Source organism: Tamandua tetradactyla, chromosome 15 (assembly GCF_023851605.1).
Source record: "Tamandua tetradactyla isolate mTamTet1 chromosome 15, mTamTet1.pri, whole genome shotgun sequence".
NCBI lineage: Eukaryota > Metazoa > Chordata > Mammalia > Pilosa > Myrmecophagidae > Tamandua > Tamandua tetradactyla.
In genome coordinates this window covers 7,874,331-7,894,626 of record NC_135341.1, presented here as the reverse complement: position 1 = coordinate 7,894,626, position 20,296 = coordinate 7,874,331, and the positions used below count along the sequence as shown (strand labels likewise).

General features: G+C 36.9%; 1 protein-coding gene across 15 annotated transcripts in view; it reads left to right on the top strand.

The window, feature by feature from the left end:
- CHL1 (cell adhesion molecule L1 like) overlaps positions 1 to 14,609 on the top strand; it is a 200,902-nt gene extending 186,293 nt beyond the window's left edge. For 14 of the 15 annotated variants that reach the window (XM_077128678.1, XM_077128675.1, XM_077128665.1 and 11 more), the window contains 5 exons: positions 1,420 to 1,599; positions 4,893 to 5,054; positions 5,661 to 5,792; positions 7,402 to 7,474; positions 10,745 to 14,609. In XM_077128678.1, the coding sequence (XP_076984793.1) occupies positions 1,420 to 1,599; positions 4,893 to 5,054; positions 5,661 to 5,792; positions 7,402 to 7,474; positions 10,745 to 10,961 (764 nt within the window). In that variant the 3' untranslated portion in view covers positions 10,962 to 14,609. The remainder of the gene's footprint in view (positions 1 to 1,419; positions 1,600 to 4,892; positions 5,055 to 5,660; positions 5,793 to 7,401; positions 7,475 to 10,744) is intronic. The other variant, XM_077128679.1, reaches the window with a different exon arrangement.
- Positions 14,610 to 20,296: the final 5,687 nt, after the last annotated feature.

Sequence of the window (20,296 nt, the reverse complement as noted above, 5' to 3'; positions counted from 1 at the left end):
TACTAGAGTACATTTGCCTAGAGTCATGCAAAAAATTATTGCTAAGCAAGGATTCAAACCCAGTCCAGCCTTTATTCCAGATGCTGAGCTCTTAAGCTTACATTATTCCATGAACTGGTTTTCATAAATATATTCCGTACTGAAGAGATATTTTAGGATCTTTTTAAAACATCAGTTTGTTTGGTAAGAAATACTTTATCCTTATCCTAACGATAAGAAAGTGAACATTAATTTAATTCCAGCCTTCATATTGATCTGTATTGGTTGAAATTTAGTTTTAAAATAAGTTCTTAGAACACGGAGGGAAAAAACTGAATAATAACTGCTATAATGCTTATTAAATTACTTGATATGTATATATTTTATAGTTATATAATTGTGTAATTATTTTGTTCTCTATTAATATTAGGTGATTAAGACATTTTAGGCATTTTTTTTGCCATTATATATCCTAAATTGTTCCTTTTAGTGTATATGAGCTCTATATTTTGAATGTTTATATTTATTGTGGTTGTTGTTCAATAGATTTTGGGGGTTTATAGGTATGCCCTTAAACAGTCTATAAGCAATGATAATTTTCTTTCTCTAGATTTTTTTTCATGTCTAATTGCATTGTATAGACAAAAGAAGACATTTTTATGTCCATAATAAATGCAATTTTTTTTCTGTGGCCTTGTGTGGTATCACGGACTAAGTATCAGGATTTATTCTAGTCCTTTCCTTGCCTTGACAGCTGCACAGCCTTGGATGGATTTCATTTATTGGACTATTCTTGTAAAAATTTTGCAAATCTCATGCCCTTGCTAGGTTGCAACTTTCTGAAAGAAGCTATCAGACTCATCTTTCTTCCTTAAGCATTTTATACCATACTCATTATAGTAGGTATTTTAACTATTTTAGTTTTTCATTAATCTATTGATCCTATAAATACTGAGCACTTATGTGGTGTCATGTATTAAAGTAGAAACCAAAGAGTACACAAAGAATCATTGTCCAAATTATTGCCCCAAGAGGCAATTAAAAGTACTAAAGTCAAGGAAACAATGAAAATATAGTAATGGAAAATAGTCTTCAGTTTGAATGCACACGATGAAGGTAAAGTGGTTGACTACAGGATGGCTTAGTGTTTAAGATGATGGGCTCTAGACACACAAAGCCATAACTTGGGGTTATTATCTCAGTTTTTCCAATCACTGGATCCAGATCTGGAAGGGTGTTTATTCTTCCGAGACCTCATTTTACCCATGTATGATAAAGCCACAGTAATTGTATCTACCTCATAGGATTAAATGAGTTGATTGCTATGCATAATGTCTTGCATACCACAAGTATAAGTGGAGGCAAAAATACAGAAAGGGACAGCGTAAACTTGAAGTAAGTACTACAGAATTTGAGACATTGTCATGTTTACTTCTTTAGTAAATGACACGTATGAGATTGGAGAATTAAATGATGTCAACATTACAACTCCCACAAAGGCCAGCTGGCGGCTCTCAAATCTCAATGCTACTACCAAGTACAAATTCTACCTGAGGGCTTGTACCTCGAAGGGCTGTGGAAAACCAGTCACAGAGGAGAGTTCTACCTTAGGAGAAGGGAGTAAGTACCTGAGGCTTCAGCACACTGTGTCTTTTTAAACAATTGCCCTGAGAGGAATGCACCATGCCAGTCACTGTAAATTAGAAATGATTGTAATTCAAATCTTTGTGACCTTTTGTTTTCCACTCCTTTAGAGGCAGAATCTATTTATCTTGTTTGTAAGTTCATATTAGCTCAATTTATGGATTTTTACAAAGCAGCAATCAAAGCATGTCTTTAGCATATCTATGGTCAGCAACTATAATTTTACTTAATTAAAATAGAAGACTATAATAAAGCCATAAAGTTATTCATGAGGTTAATAGGAAGATTTTAGAGGGGAAATATTTCCATACAGAAAAATATTTTGCCTCTTTTCTTGATAGACATCTTACAACACAGATCTAATATATCTCACTTCCATGTCTTGATTCATATATATATGCTGATTCATTTAACATTTTTATTTTACTCTGTGGCTGTTCATGCCAGATAACTGACTTGAAAACAGTCCATGTATATCTATGGTTTCTTTGTAAAATTTTCCAAGTCCAGTTGTTCTTTCTTTTCCACCTCATAGTCATTTTCCTTCACAAATTACTCTCCAATTATGATTCTAGCAGTGTTCTTGTCATGCTTTCTATGATCAGAGCAGGCAGTCAGCAGAAAATTTAAAAAGAATGTAAGAAAGGAAAATGGATGAGACACTGTTTACCCATGAGTGCATGAGAAAAGAAAGTCTTGCACAATTCAGGCTACTTGGGCATGGAATGGTATTAAAGGAACAGAAGAAGGAAAACAGAATCATTTATTTATCATGTATTATTATCAGACACAGTTCTGGATGCTTTTCCATCCAAACTGTGGCTAGGAGAAAAGGTAGAATCAATGTAAGAAACACCAGGAAAAAGGCAAATTACATTGTATGCCAGTTATTAAAGATCTATATTAAAAAAAGGCTCAAGTTTATGGATGCTTATAAATTCAAGTGTTATTCATAAATGGTTATGCTCTGACCTTTATTCAGTTTGTTTCTCCTTTATATTGTTCCTACTATATCTAAATAATAAAGAGCTTACTATGTTTCCCTCATAATACTCACCACCTTCCTTATATGGGAAACTATATATATTCAGTAGTTAAAAAAAAACTGAAAAAAATATTTTCAAGGATTAATTAGATGCAGTTTAATGAAGAACTCATTTATCTACTCAGAAAAGTCAGATTTAATAATGGTGATTAAAAAGTGTCATAGTGGCAGAGTTCTCACCTGCCATGCCAGAGACTCAGGTTCGAGTCCTGGTGCCGGCTCATGTTAAAAAAAAAAAAAAAAAAGATGTGTCTAGTAACTAAGTGAATCTTGTTCTCAAGAGTTCACAATTTGCATCAAATGTTTAATACAAGGAAGGCAAATCAGAGTAGTAATAGTCTAAATATACGACTTCCATATTTTTAAAAGCATAGTTTAAAGCACAGAGATTGTTCTAAAGATATTTAGAACCTTGGCCATTAATTGCATGAAAAATGCTAGTCCCGTTCTTGCCACTTTGCACACATAAGAGTAAAATATTCACAAAATCTATTTACAATAGTTACATATTCTAGTACAAAAGTTGTAAAATTTGGGCTTGGTTATATTCATGCTTAGCAAATTGTTTTTAGAGGATGAAAAATGCTGTTTGATTTTATAACTGATACTGTATATTTTCTAAAAACTAAAGACGTAACTAACAGGCTTGAATGTCTTAAAACAAATGTCTTCACTGTTTTATGTGTTGGTATTTTGAAAATGTTCCTTACTGGTGTGTTTGTGCTCTTTTTCAGGACTCTACATTTTCAATATTCCATCTACTGCCCCCTTTCCCAGTTGACAATGATTTCTCTTCTATAGGCATATCTTGCCCACATTTAAAGGAAAGAAACTCCAATCTCTTTTCCCACTGTATTTCCACTGAGGAGATACATCTTGAAATTGCTAAACACTCCAAAAATGATAAATTTGTGCAAATTAGAATCTATCACTGTTTCTTTCTTCTCCTTGCTCTACCTACATAACATGATTTAAGGTCATCTAGCGTTTTTTCAGAGAATGGGATTTGATAGATAACTGTTTTTTTTCTGATCATTTTCTAGTTGTCACTCCAATTTTCAGTTGGCATATATTCCGTAATCTAAAACGGGAAAAAGAAGGAGTCTATCAGAACTTTTTTTTTGTATCATTAGCTGTTTAAACACTTGCCTTGCTCTATATTTTTTAAAGCTGGCTTAACATATACTAATGTATATTACTTAATATATACTAATATTTCTGGTTTTCAAGGTCAAAATTAATTGCTTTTCTATTTCAGTGGTGCTCAATCTTAAAGGCTTTGCTCAAATAATGTAACTCTGGCCTTATTTCTCCTATGATGACAATTTTTAATAAAGCTCTTTGTTATTCAGTAACTATATAATCAATTTTTATTCTGTGGTGAGATGTCATAACTAGATTTAAAAGAGTTTCATAAACTCCTATAACCTTGGACAGGAATATGTTTTTATTTTTACTTATTTTCACGTACAAATTGCTAAGGTGCTATTTTACATTTACCATATTGAGTTGATGCCATGTAAAACTACGGATTAAATGCAAAAATATTTTAGATATTTTATTGCAATATCAGAAGTTAAATGCCTGTTTACATATTTAACATATGCCACTCTGCTATTCTACGATATTGCATTGGTATTTCCTTTTTTTGCAAAGTGATAATTTCATACACCACTTTCAAAATTTCAATGAGACATTTTTACTTACATGTACCTATAAACCTGCACTTTATGTAGCTCAAGTTCAAATACTTAATAGGATACTATTCCATTATACTTATTGAGGATACCAAGACAAGAAGGATTAATTTAAAGTTAATTAGAATCATAATATCACTTTATCAATTATAAGTCAAAATAATTGTATTTAGTTTCCCACTACATTTATGAAAATCCAAATTATATAAAATGGCATTGTATTTTTTTATATCTGTGTTGTTTTGAACAATCTGACAAGGCAGATTTATAGTATCATTTCATCAACAAAGATATTCATCTTAAAAGTAATGAATTGAGTTCAATTCATTTATTCATTTTCAACATATTACGAAAAGACATCATGAAATGTTAAGATTTTCTCAATCCCTTGAAAATCTAAGAACTACCTGAAAATATGCTACAGGTGGCTTTCTTATTCATCTGAAATAATAGATATTTTTTTTACTTTTTGTGTCCTGCTTTTCAATGATTACAATTCATATGATTTAACTGTGTACATTTCGTAGGTAAAAGTACCGGGAAGATATCAGAAGGAGTAAATCTTACTCAAAAGATTCACCCAGTAGAGGTATTTGAGCCGGGAGCTGAACATATAGTTCGCCTATTGACTAAGAATTGGGTTGATAACAATAGCATTTTTGAAGATGTAATTGAAACAAGAGGGAGAGGTGAGAAATGAGATTATATCTGGGACAGCCTGAGACAGTAATTCTTGTGTTCTGTGGATTAGTTAATTATACATATTTCCTATATTAAAGATAAAGTATTTAGTATATTCATTATAAATATCATAGTTCCAATATGTTTTAGCATAGCACTTTCAAACTAGTAAAATGAAAAATGTTTCCTTATCGTTCTTACCAGAGTAGTTGCTTAAAGATATCTCTACTAATTAACTTGTGTGAATACCAAAAGAAAGAAAAACAAAACCACAGAATTCTTATGGCATTCTGCATATAACCAAGGCAGCTTCTGCTTTTGTTTGCTCCCTGCTACTTCTGTATTTAATTTAATCTGCCTCCACTATCTTTCTTTGATTTTCATCCTCAGAATCAAATGCAACTTAAGAAGGCCCTTTCTAAATGCAGAAGGAGTGTTTTACCGGTATTCCTCCAAAGACATGTCCTTCAGATCACATTCTCTCTTGGGTTGCTCAATAGAAAATTAAAACTGATGCTATTTTGTATGTTTAAAAATGATGTCTAATTTTCCCAGTGAGTAGTCACAGAGACTGTTTCTAGCATTCAATATTGTGACTTCTCTTTGCACAACAGAATATGCTGGTTTATATGATGACATTTCCACTCAAGGCTGGTTCATTGGATTGATGTGTGCGATTGCTCTTCTTACACTAATATTGTTAACTATCTGCTTTGTGAAGAGAAACAAAGGCGGAAAATACTCAGGTAAAGCTGTTTCTTAGTGTGCTTTTTAATTCATTAAATGGTACTTTCTGGGTGGCATTCTTCAGAGACACCTTTTATATTTTTTACTTACACATTTAAGTCAACTTTACAATAGCAAGTTAGATATAGAAAATATTCTTAAATTAGGAAACCAAAAGGATTATGTGGGTCTAACCTCTGGGTAGTTACTTGTTTTCTAGTTTCTGGTACTTAAAATAGACTATAATAAGCCTTGGCAATACTTCCAAGTTTCTCTTTCTACCCGTGAAATATAAGAGTTGTTGAGAAGACAGATTATTAAATCAGACATGTTTAAATGTCTTAGGGGAAAAAGACCCATCTTTCATATGCCTGTATACAAATACATTGACCAAGAGATTTTGTGTACTAGTGAATTCTAAGAGTGCTGGTTCGACTAGCCAGCTATCTGAGAGCTAACCCTTGCTGAGAAGGCATGTCTTATTGCCACGACATATATTTGGATTCACTGCATCCTGAATGAATAGCATATAGAATACAAATAAAAGCCATCCTATTTGTTATATAATGTTTGCCTTTATTTTAATATCCTTTAACATTCAAATTTATGTTGTCTTTTCAGATACAGTATTACTATTATTACTGTAATTGTTACTGCTGATTAGTGTGCATGATGCTCTTATATAGGCAAGCAGATGTCGTTCCCACTACTATTAGTCTAATGATCAGTAGTGGGAAGTTCTTATTGATTCATTCAGTGAGTATATGACTTGTTAAATACGTGGATTATTTATTGAGGTCTACATTTCATTTTTTCTTGGGAAGACTGAATTATTATAAACTAGGTTTTCAACGACCAATGGATGTTTTAAGGAATTGGAAATTTTGAGAGAGATAACATTCCCTTTTGAGTATCCTGAACAGTCGGTTGTAAAGCAGACCCTATCCAAATTCTACCAGAAGCTTCCACAAATCACACTCTTAAAAAAATTGGTACTTTATGTAGCAGTAAAACAAAGAATCTCCTAGGTCTTTGGTAGTAGTGAGAAGTACCATAATCTCTCCTCCCAGGTAAAGAAAGATTTTTCTCTGCATTTTCCTAGCAAAAGGAAGAAAGTGCTTCCTTGTCCTTTATACCACTACTTAGAATAAATCTAATTTTAAAATATTACTATAGACCTTAATATTCTGATTATTCAGGTAATTTTGAGTAAAATCTCCAATCAATCGACTCTTTATTCACTTTAATGATATAGATCTGACCTGAGCATATGATATATTCACAAAGTTTTAGATGATAAAATGAATATTTAATAAACCAGCCCTCATGAAGAACCCATAGCTAAGTTTGTCTCTTCCAATAAGACCTGCTGTCCACTTAATATTGAGTAGCCACAGGATGATCTGCAATGTGCTGAAACACTGACAACAAATAAGCAGATCCCAGAAAATCCCTTTTCTCTTTTGTTTAAACAGAGGTAAGTGATGTACACAGATACACCACAAGAAAACTTTCCCTGCTGGTGTCAAAAGCATTGAGCAATGGTGTTCTTATTGATTATCACCTTTCAACAGCACTGCTAAATGTCTTTAAAAACTCTTTCTGTGCTCTCTCCTCTGTTTTTGTTAGTGAAAGAAAAAGAAGATTTGCATCCAGATCCAGAAGTTCAATCAGTAAAAGATGAAACTTTTGGTGAATACAGGTGAACATAATGTTCCATTTTAAAGTATATCAAAACATACATTCATCAGGTTACAAATTAAAATGGACAAAAATTATTTATTCTTAATATAAAGTATACTGGACTATGTGTAATACCCCTATAAAGAAGAGTTTGAAGAAGTAGGGCCTACTTGAAGTGGTAGTGACAGAAATTTTGTGTCTAATGGAGGGTGTGGAGGGGGTGGGGGTGAGGTTTAGGGTGGGCTTAAGACCTGTATCCACCAGCAGTATGTGCTAGGCGACTTTCCTTTAAGCTGTGGGTGAAATGCAAGGATTCTACTCTTATTTATGTTGAATGTCTATTTGGGGTGTTAAAATATCTTGAAGCCCATCTTCAGCTTGGCAATTATGGACTCAGGTTATACCTCATTTATATCCACATACATGTATCTATCTGCTGTGCACAAGTGCAAGGATGAATAAGTTACAGTACCTGTCCCCAAAATGCACCTAGTCTGCAGAGGAGAAAATTATATATGTAAATAGCTGTAATTAATTAAATAGAATAAGAGAACAGAAAAGGGAGTGACGCTTTCTGCCCAGGAAGGATTCTAAAAAGGGATTACCCCCAAAAGATAAGCTGCACCGTAAAGATGAGATTTTCCCATGTGAAGAAAAGTAAAGTTGTGCCACTGTTGGCTAATGAGCAGAGCATTAGCAATGCAGGAGGATATGAAAGAACCACGCTTTGAGGAATAGCATGAAGATAGGCCTGAGGTCGGTAGCTCTTGAGGAAGTATTGAGACTTCTCACGTTTCCTTTTCCCTTCTCCATCTTCCTCTTTCCATGACTCTCTTCATTTCTTGGCTGTCTTTGCTTGAGTGTTTTATGGCAGGTCCTCAGCTGAGAGAGCTGTGCCAAGTTCTGGGTTTATATGGTCTTTAGCACACGACACTACAATCCATATGTTCTAGTTTGCTAAAGCTGCTAAAATTCAATATACCAGAAATGGGCTGGCTTTTAACAATGGCAATTTATTGGTTTATACATTTACAGTTCTGAGTCCATGAAAATGCCCAAATCTAGGCATTGTCAGAAAGATGCCATCTTCCTGAAAACAAGCTGCTGGGGATCCTGGAGTCCTCCATCCCATGGCAAGGCACATGGTGGTGTCTGCTGGTGTCTCCCTTCTCTTTTGGTTTTGTTGCTTCTGGCTTTAGTGACTTCTCTGTGTTTCTGTGGCCTTCTTCCTCAGCTTATGTCTCTTTTTCTGTCTTCTGTGTCAGTTTCTTTCTCTGAATTTCATCCTCTTATAAAGACTCCGGTAAAAGGATTAAGACCCACCTGCATCACGCCTCAACCAAAATAACCTAATGAAATGTTGCCCCACAATGGGTTTATATCCACAGGAATGGATTAGCTTTAGGGACATGATCTTCTAGAGTACCTAACAGCTTCAAACCATCACAAAGAGCAACTGAAAGAATCAGGCATCTAGGAATAACTCTAATCAAGGGTGTAAAGAACTTCTGGTTCTATAAAGCCTTCAAACCATCACACCATATGAAAAGGTGTGGCCCTCACAGTGGCCCTCACAGTGGGTTTACTATTAGGCCCCTAAAGAACCGGAATGTGACCTTATTTGGAGAAAAGGTTTTTGCAGATGTAGTTAAGTTAAGGATCTCAAGATGAGATCATCCTGAATTATCCTTAAATACAATGGGCCTTAAATACAATGACAAGAGTCTTCATAAGAAAAAGGCAGAGGGAGGTTCAGGACACAGAGGAGGTGGCCATGTGATGGCTGAAGCAGAGACTGGCGTTATGTGTTCACAAGCTGAGGAGCCACAAGGAGCCAGAAAACGCAGGGAAGGGATCTCCTCTAGAGTCTTCGGAGGGGACTGATTGACTTTGGACTTCTGACTTCCATAACTGATGGAGAATAAATTTCTGTTGCTTTAAACTGCCAAGTTTGTGGTAATTTGTTTTGGCAGCTCTGGGTAATGAATACAGCTCTGATTGGCCGATTGTTGGATCCATCAGTGTAACCCAGAGATAATGGGTATACCAATGAGCTGTCCTGGACAAAATGATTAACATTTGAGAATCGTTCTAGGCTCCACCGTGCTCTATACTTGTTTTCCTTTCATTTACTCAATAAATAACCTCTTTTCATTGTTTATATTTCTTAGTAAATCACTTTATTCAGAATAAAAAGCAATACAGGAGAAAGAAAAAGGTATAGAAATAGGATGAGAAGGAGAGAAAGAGAAAGAGAAATTTTGAACTTTAAATTTTGTGCTCATTGTTGAATTAGCTATCCTTTGCTTCATAACACTACTCCAATATTTAGCATCTTGAAATAACAAATATTTAGTGGTTCCCAGTATCTGTGGGTCAGGAATCCGGGCATGGCTTAGCTGGGTACCTCTGGCTTGAGGTCTTTCCTGAGGTTGCAGCAGGTTAGGGTTGTGGTCTCATCTAGTGGCTAAACTGGAGCAGGACTCCACTTCCTACTCCACTCTTGTGGCTTTGGGCAGGACTCGGCCCCATGGAGGATATTGAATTAAGGAACTCAGTTCCTCGCAGGCTGTTGGCCAGAGGCAGTCCTCAGTTCCTGAGCATGTGGACCTCCCCATAGGGCAGCTTACAACATGGCAACAGACTTCCTTCAGAGTGACTAAGTACAAGAGAACGCTCAGTTTGGAAGCCATAAGCTGGAAGTGATATCCCATCACTACAGTTGTATTCTATATAAACAAGTCCATAAATTCCACACACACTCAAAAGTGGGGGGTTACACACAAAGGTTCTAATTCCATGACACAAGGATCCAGAGGGCCTATGACAACTGTTTCAAGGACTTTTGAAAGACAATTTTACTAATTTGAATGTATAGGTAAGAAAACTACAATGCCTTGTCCAAAAACACATATGTAGCAGTGAACAGATAGAAGGCAAGACTCCTGACGTTTAGTCTCATTCCCCTACTCTGCAGTTTCTTTAAAAAGTACATTGTCCTCTACATATGTCAGTGAGTTGAATTTCACCACATGTACCATCGCTGCTACCTTTGAAATCAGCAGAAGTGTTGGGAAACGTAGAACATTGTCCCTCAGTTATAAAGAACAGTACTAATTGTCTAAGCCTTTTAAAGATTTATTTGTGGAAGTATCAGTTGGGGTTAATTTATCTGTCATCAATGCTGATATGAATGTCCTGAAAATTATAAAATCTATTAGCACTTATGACTCTTGCCTTTTGTGACTAACATTAGATTTTGCTGAACTGTCTTTTCCAATTTTTCTAGCGACAGTGATGAAAAACCTCTCAAAGGAAGCCTTCGGTCCCTGCACAGGGATATCCAAGCCACAGAAAGTGCTGACAGCTTAGTTGAATACGGAGAAGGAGATCACGGTCTATTCAATGAAGATGGCTCATTTATTGGTGCTTATGCTGGATCTAAGGAGAAAGGATCTGTTGAAAGCAATGGAAGTTCTACAGCCACGTTTCCACTCCGGGCATAAACCCAACACATGTAGATGGCATGGATGGTTTACAGCATCATCCTTCCACATGCATTCGTACAAGGAAGCAAGAACTCTCACACAGGGATAGAAACATGGTGGAGGAAGACTTCATTCTGAATTCAAAAAGCCTACAATTATTTGAGAAAAATGGCACTGCCTTGAAAGAAGAAAATACCAAGTACTTCAGGCCTATATTGTTGCTTTTTTTTTTTTCAGGTGCTTAAAATGAAGAACTCAAAAAACAAACCCTGTATTTAGATTCACCTCAGTTGAATCCAAAGTATCCATTCAACGTACCCCATATATGCCTGGTTTTACTATTCAGTGTATTTGCATAAATGTTGCTACTTTGTGGGCTTTTCTCTTTATGCACATCTGTAATCGGTCCTGAGAACCGTCTTAGTGACTTTACTTTGCTAGAGGTTAAAAGATGGTAAGCAAACTGGTTATTTAAAATATAAAAAGGAAATATGAATGTCTTGTTAAAACAGTTCACTGAATATATACAGTCTAAATTTTATTATTTAAATTTTTAGTAGCAAAGAGTCTTAGCTGAATAATTAACTAGTATTTATTGAGCTCTTAACTATTTACCCAGAGATGGTCATGTTTAAACAGAATTATAACTTTTCAGTTTCAACTGAAAAAGTTGTTTTTTTTTATTAGTAACATTTATAGATTTCTAACTAAATTCAGCTGCAAAGGAAATGGTGGCCAGAAGTTCATTTTATAAAAGAGCAGGCAAGAGGTATCCATTGTTCTGGGGTCTAATGGCTAAATGGCTATATCTGTTTAATAGCTCCATTTCTAAAGTGACTGATTTTACCTTTTTTTCCCGTGTTTATATAATAGTATGCTCGCATATATTTCATGAATGCATTGTACATATTTTAATATTTACAGTTTAAAATATAGATGTGTTTTATTTTAAAGTGAGAAAAAGAGCATTAACAGGCATGTCTGTACAGCTAGAGTATATAGTAAGATTTCATTTTTCATCTTTCCAGAGCTACAACCAATATCATAAAGGTTCCAAAACCGAAGACTTTGTATAAAGCATTTGGATTTTGTTATTATATTGCTTTTTCCAACAGTCTCAAAATAAAGTGTCATATAAATATTGAGGGAAATGTTTTCATATTTTTCAAAATAAGTTTTTGTTGTTCAGTGTATTCTTACCCCAGCCCCTGCAAAGAAAAACTGTTTACAGTAGACATTCCTATACATGTTTGCTTGGATCACATTTTAAACATCTTTAGGGTAGGATTTTTTCTAGATTCTCCTTCTTTCAATGTCTGTACAAATTCAGGGTCTTTCCTGGCATGTGGGCTATGAAAGTTTTTTAAAGTTTACATGAAAATTGTTTAGAAAGATTATGAAACACTGTTCATACATACCGGTAATAGGCAGGGTTCAATTTTTCATTTTATGGAAACATTTTAACCTCTTCCTGGAATTCTTAGTAGGTTTAAATAAAATTGGCTTACAGATTTTACTTTTCTTTTTTTATCTGTATTATGGACATTGATTGTTAAATCCTTGATTTCATTTCTTGTCAATCAAAATTAGGGGTGCTTGTGATGCAAATATAACACTGAATTGTCCTCTTTAACCCCATCCTCCAAAACACAGAGACAGAAAATGAATGTCTTTTTAAAAATGATACTCTGTGGGTTTGAGACTTTGACCACACTCATGGAGTAAGCATTTCCAAGGGAGGTAGGGCATCCTTCCATCCATATGAACGTGAGGTTTCACACATCAATCAGTGCAACCAGAGTTTCACCCCCATATAGTTTTAAAGGCACAACTTTTCTGAAGGATGAATCATGTTTTCACTTGTCTCAGAGGAATTAGGGGTACTCAGCGACTGATGAGGCCAAGGTTGGGACTTTCATGTTAAGTTCTGCTATTCTATTTCTTCTCTGTCATCTGCCAAAAAGTGGTTTTAAAGGAATCATGTAGGTTGGAAATAATGTCAAAAAAAAGCATCAAAACTATTCCAGGAATAGTTTTATTAGAAATTTAATAGTCTTTAAATTAGACATTAACTTTGAGATACCAAAACGTTGCTGTTCCTAGACCTCAGTGTTCTCCTTTAGCTGTCTGAGAAACAAGGATGTTCCTGCTCATATTTTCTGAATAGTCAAAATTTAGGAATAAAAAGAATTAGATTGGGTTATCACTATTTTATGCTATTACTCTCTTTTATTTTTTCTCAAGACCATTTGGCTTCCACTGGGAATCTTCAGTGCAAAAGAAGGAGGGTCCATGACTTTCCTTGATTTTAATGATCAAATTATATTATAGACATGTTTTATGATTCAGAATAAGCTTTAAATGAAAAAAATTTGAATATGTTAAAACAGATTTCATTCTTTTCCCACACAATCTCAGTAACAGAGTCCATGGTGTGCAATGATGATTATAAATGGGCATGATTTGCAATATGTCCACTAAGTGATAAAGCTAATATTTAAAACTCGTTCTTAAATGACTATATGCTAACTTTCTCTCTTCTACCATCAATATTATTTTAATGTAATAGATTGTATATAATATCAAGGAATGCTTGTGAGATGGGTTTCCAGGGAACTGTCCAAGGTGAAAGAAAGCCAAGTTCTCTTCCTGGTTCTAACACTGAAATTGTACATAAATTTTAGATAAGTTGCTTAACCCCTTTGCTTAAACTGCAAAAAAAAGTGCTAAAGATCATCTCTGTTACCTTATCTTTCTCACAGGGTTTTCTTTTTAAGAAGAAAAATTTGAAAGTGATAAAAACTAAGATGCCTTTTAACTTCATAAAAAAACCTAGAATGAACCATGTATCTAAAAGTCACCCACTCACACCAACTCAGCATGCTTGTTCCTGGGAGCACATAAATATATTTTTATAGTAAAACAAATCTACAGGAAATAAATCTACTGCTCACTGAGCAGTATGATTTGCACATGCCATTGAAAAATATCAATCAGAAAAAATTAAGCAGGGTCTTTGCTATACAAAAGTGTTTTTCACTAATTTTGCATGCAGATTTATAAGAAAATGAATTTGGTGGATTTATGCTATTGGTATAAAGGCATCTGATATTTTAGATGTACCCACGTTTATAAAATTGTAGAGCACAATGAAATTATGCTGGATGTCTCAAATAATATTTTTGGTCCTATTTTATACATGGAAAAGATAAGCTAAAGAGAGAACAATAATGAGAAATGTTGTGTTTTTCTAAGCATTTAAAACAATTGCCAATTGATACCCTAAATATGTTTACATGTCATTAAATATGAGTCTTGTAACAATTTTAATCAATTATAAAGGGACTGGGTTTGTAATCTGTCACATATTTCCTAGTGTTCCTACAGTGAAATAAGTAGAGTTGAGTCTAAGCTTACTTTGTTTTATATCTTAAATCATTTGGTTACATCATCAGAAGAGTTAAAAGGTACGTTAAGCAGTTTCACCTGATTACCCTTTTTTTTTGTTTGTTTAGACTAATATTCCCAGTAGAACTTTATTAAAATGTGTTTGTATTGTAGGCAGTGTTTGTATTATGCTTATGAATATGTATGGTTTAGAAATATTTTCATTATACATGAAATTCTACTTTCCAAATAAAAGTTCAACTTCATGTACTCTAAAAAGTTTGTGCTCTTTTCTATCCAGATGAGAAGAATGAGAATTTGCATATCAACCTTCAGTTGCTCTAATCTTGGAATATCTATAAATGAAGTATAAATCAATTAAGTATAATTGAGGAATAAATAAAGTATTTTGGTTCAAATGGCTACATTTAGAAATGGCCATTTATCATCAACATCTATGAAACTTCATATGTCAATATGTTGTACCCACATAATAAGTTTAAGATGAATGTGTATTCATTTGGTTATTTTGGGAACAATGTAGAAATGCCGCTTTTCAAAAAAAAATTTCCTGAAAATTTTTCAAGAAAATGTTATATTTTCAAATAAGGCTAAAGCACAATTTTGATATAATCCTTTAGCGTCAGGACACCCATATTGGCTCAGGAATCAACTGATTGAAAATTTTGAACTTTAATGAGTCTTTTATTTATTCTAAGCACTTTACTTATATTATCACATTTAACTGTCTAAAAAACCTTTCATTTGTAAATTAAGGCACAGGGAACTTAAATAATTTGGTTTCACCAGCATTGACTAGAGCTAAAAATTAGAATTGGTCTCACTCAAAAAACCCAGGCTCATATATTAATTTATCTTTTCATTTCTTTCCTACTCCATATTCTTTTTGAGAGAGGCCAAATAAAGGTAAGTTTGAGCTTAATGCTGACTTACTTAAGATATGTGGTGAAGACACATGATAGGATAAAATCATCAGTCACTGTATAAAACAATTGAATATGTGCAACCTGAAAAGTAATAATTCAAATACATCAACTATTTTAAGTGAATCTTATACCTCTCATCATATTCCATACATTTCTTTGGAAAACTAAAAATGAATAGAAGATTATTACCAGAAGTGGCTTCCAAAATAAAGGTCCTGAATGTTTTAACCCTGGTATTTGATTCCTTATTAAAATCCAAAATCTGTGTTTGAACATGTTCTCTTTCTTTTATTTTTCCCATTTGTTTTTTTCCCATCAAATATGAAACAATTTTCAGGCCATATATCCTTGGGTTAATGGCATCTCTCTTAGAGATCCCTCATTGCCAAGATAAACCAGATAAAGATAAGTGCATATAAAATCTAAGTCCTCAGTTGGCCTTCAATGTCTTACCTGGTCAGAGTCCTACTTTGCATCTAGGTCCCATCTTGTACCCTTTCTGTTTCCATTCCAGTCATACAGATTGTAGCAAATACCTCTTATGCAGTGCTTCAGAGCCTCAAGGCCTCATCTGTCTGGTTCTACCCACTGCTGGACTGACTACAAGCAGATGGAATCTCTTGCACACTTCCCTGGGGCCTTTCCCTCTGCATTACTGCATATGCCACGAGACCCTGCCAGGTGTACTTGTGCTTAACGTGAAAGCCTGGAGGTGTCAGCACCCTATGGAGCAAATGTTTATCCAATGGGAGAATGGAGTGTTAGATACCTTCCAATACTTTTCTTTCCTCTCCCTCCCCACTCTCTCCCCAGGTTATACATGATGGCCCTTCAGCACAGAGCAATCACTTTTAACATGCCAATTCAATAATGTACCTTCTATTCGTTCTCCCTCCTTCCCTGCCTCACTCCCCCTTTCCCTCACTCCTGCCACATGAGGTTGTAAGTTAGTAGCTTCCTAGTAAATTAGTAACCCATATACTGATTGCCAGAGGCTCTGCTTTAGAGAAATCCTGGTTAAACTTTTATCTTTATTCAGCCTCATGTAGCTGCCAAACTCCTGTCTGCCACTGGGACTTGAAATTTCTTAATTTCACTTCACAGAAGCACTGGTTTGCTTTCAAGTTCAATATTATTTCTTTACAGAGGATTCCAAGTCTTCCATCTTCCATGACAAGAACAAATGACCATATTTTGGTGTATCACACGGTATTATGTAATCTCATTTTTAGCACTAATTAGTGTTGTGGGTTTATTTTTATTGTATGACTATTTGATAATTCTCTCTCTTTCCCCCATTAATCTAGAGGTTCTCTAAGGGCAGGAAATGTATCTTCATTTTCATTGGAAATGCCAAAAATCTATCATTGTGCCTGGCTTCTAATAGGCATTCATTAAATATTTATTAAGTAAAAGAATGAGAGTCACTAGGAGGTGATCTTCCAAATAATGACTGCATTAGAAAAAATGCTAGTCCGGACACTTGAAGAAAGTCTCTATTGGCATCCCCAAATTCTTCTTACCTCAGTGTTCTCCATCTTAATAAAGTACCCCTAAATATGCCCAGTTACTCAAATCAAAAGCCTTAGAGTCACCCTTAAATCCACTTTTTCCCTCACTGCATAGCATCTAATCCATTACCTCTTATGGGTGCTAACTCCAAAACATATTTTAAATAAAATCATTTCTCTCTTCTGTCATTGATACCACTCCAAACCAACCAAAGTAATCACTTTCCTTTCCTATAACTGGTGTGCCTGCTTCACCCTTGGCCCTGTCTCCAATCTGTAAAACAATGCCAGGGATGTAGTGAAAATATAGTCAGGGTATATTAATGGCTTGACAACAAATGTAGCCCAAACCCCAAATTCCTAACCTCAAGACCATACACGACCCATGATTTAGCCCCTGCCTCCCTCACAGACTTTACTTCACAGTCTTCCGAATGCTGTGCTATGGCCACTCTGACCTTCCAAGTGTTTCTAGAGCCACCTGAAGTCTAAGGACATTTGCAATTGCCGAGCTTTCTCCCTGCAGTGTTCTCCTCCCAAAGCTTATATAAACTGGCTTGTATTTAAATCTGTGTTAACGTTGCCACTTCTCTGATGACCAAATCTAAAATAGTCAGTGCCGGTTACATTATCTTTTTATTGCTTCATAGCAATCATTACTACATTAATTTATAATATCTGTTGGGGCAAATTTTTACTTCTCCATCTCCCCTACAATGTAAGCTCCATAACAGTCGCTTCGTCTATTTTGTTTGTTATGTTTTTAAACAGTAGCCCACTGAAAAATCAGAAGAACTGAGTCCGAGTTTAAAAAAAAGTTTATTGTCCCGCGGTGAGGTTCCCGGGTCCAGGTGCTCAGGGTGCGGGCGGGGGATGTCGCGCCCCCCTGGGGGCGGTGGGGCTAGATGTAGGCTAGCTAGTGGGGGGTGCTGACGATGCCTACGGGGCCTCCTGTGGTAGGTTAGGAGTTTCGCGTGCTTTAGGGCCGGGGGCATAGCTATGGGCCTTGGCCAGGGGGCATAACTAGGGGCCGTGTGCAGTGGGCATAGGCACGGGCTGTGTGCAGTGAGGGTCCTTTGTTTGTCAGGCCAGGTCCTGACTGGCTGAGTTTGAACAGCTGGATGCCCGGATGTGCACTAGTTTTAGTTCGGGTGGGGGCCTTCCTGCCAGAGGCTACCAGGCCAGGCCTTACATTCCAGCCTTTTTGATACAATAGGGCATCGTAGTCTTTCTGGCTACTTCCTGCGGAGTGGGGGCGTTGTTAAGTAGGGGGTTTTAGCTGGCTGGTGCTTCGACTGGAAGGGGGGCTTAGGGGTGTAGCAGCATCTGATTGACTGTCACCCGAGAGAGTTCCTTGAGATGCTCTTGTAGGAACCTTGAAACAAAAGGAGTGAGCATAAACAGTAGGCAGATAACTAAAAATGGGGTGAGTGCTGGGACTAGCCATGTCAGAACAGGGGAGTTCCACCAGGAGGATGATTGGACAACAGCCTACTTTCCTTTAAGGTCTTTTTGCAGTTTTGTCAGGACATTGAGGTTTTCTTCTACTAAGCTACTTTCACTGATGTAGTAACAGCATTGTTCCTGCAGAAATAAACAAGTGCTGCCTTTTTCAGCTGTTAAAAGGTCAAGTGCTCTTCGGTTTTGTAGGGTTACCTGTGCCAAGGAGGTGATTTGCCTTTGAAGGGAGGCGAGGGATGCCTGTGAGGCACCAATGGCTGCACTCGGTTTGTCCTCAAGGTCTGCTATGGCCGTCAAGCTATGGCCTAACACGCCCCCTCCTACACCTGCGGCAGCAGCTGCAGAAGCAAGGGACAATCCTACAAGTACAAGTAAAAAAATTGCCCGCCTGCCAAGAGGATCAGGGAGAAGAGACAACAGCTCAGCTTCCCCATAGAGGTTTAACTGGAGAACTAGAGTTGCTGGGATGCAGGGCAGAGGAGGAGTTTATGGTTTTTGTAAGGGTCCCGTTGCACCAGAAGAAGTGTGTTTTTGCATGGAGTGTTTTTTCCACCGTGATAGTTGTGTTACATGTGAAGTTTGATTGTGCTGCAATATAACAAATGCTGAAGCTAGAAGAGTGGCTTTTGAGCAAAGGGACTTGAAAGGAGTGAAATTGCTGTCGTGCCCATTTTGCGTGCTGGTAAAGGCGTCTGGTAATGGGGCAGCTGCCCAGAGAGGCTTTTCAAGGGAGGCGCACATAAAGCAGGTAGAGGCATTAAAAATATGAGTGGTATTGAGTGTGCTTGTAATTAAGTGCAAAAAAATTTTCCAGGTAAAGGGGTTTGCAGATTGCAAGATTTGTTGGACCTGGGTTTCACCTTGCTGGTTTATAACTGATTTCCAGCAGAGTGTCTACTGCCTCGGCCGTTGTAGGGCAATAGCTTCAGACTATGAGCCATTTCCCCTGTGGCTGGGACCATCTGAGATTTGTATAGACCGCTGCTGCTTCACCCTTTTCCCATCTGGGGATCCCATGGGTCTGCTATTCTTAATTCCAGGGATCGGTTGGGGTAGCGGGTTAGTGAGCAATCCAGGTCTTGCAGCAGTACTGGTTATTCCGGTAGCATCTGCTACCTGTCCAGGGTAAGGTTATTTTGCAGGAATAGTAAGGACACCCTCCATATGTTTCTGGCCACCTGCGGCAGTGGCCCTGATGCTGCTTATAAAGGAAGCATAGTGCAGGTGCATCTTCTGTGCCTGGATCGAGGTGGCTTTTACCCTGATTAATGATAATGGAAATAGGTTTTTGACACTCTTCTACTGGACAAGTAGCTTGGGCAATAATTTGAGAGTGTTCTGTGGATCCTGTGACCCAAATTTCTTTTATGGTGAATTTCCAGGCATACACCGGCATGTCGGGTCGGTAGGGCTTAGGGATGGTGAAGAGGAGAAGAGTGAGGAGAAGAATTGCGTGGGAGCCCATGATGGCGTGTGAGGTGAATTCGGGTGGGGGATAGCGCGGTGGCCCTCCACCATTCTGATGAGGTTGGTGGGCAAAGCTTAAGATGAGACAGATGGATCTATGTGCTATGTCCCAAGAGTTTTGCTGCTGTAGGGGTGGTTAGTATGACTATATATGGGCCTGACCACCTAGGTTGTAAAGATTGTGGCTTTAATTCCCGGAGTAGGATGCTGTCACCTGGCCATAAAGTTTTGCTGGGCAGATGTGTAGATTTACCTGTTATAACCGGTGGGGCTCAGTCCGCTTGCTCCCGGAGCAATTCCCTTAGTAGGGAGAGATAAGGTAGGTACGTTGCTAGGGGAGGTGGATTAGTAGGGAGGTTGGGGAGAAGAAACGGCCTACCGTACAGGAGTTCAAATGGGCTGAGGCCTTTGGGCTCCCACGGGGCAGCACAAATGAGAGTTAGCACCAAGGGAAGAAATTCAGGCCAGGAAAGTTTTATCTCAACTGCTAGTTTGGTCAGGTGGGTTTTGATGATTCCGTGTGCCCACTCTACCTTTCCCGAAGATTGTGGGTGGTAGGGGATGTGGAGCTTCCACACAA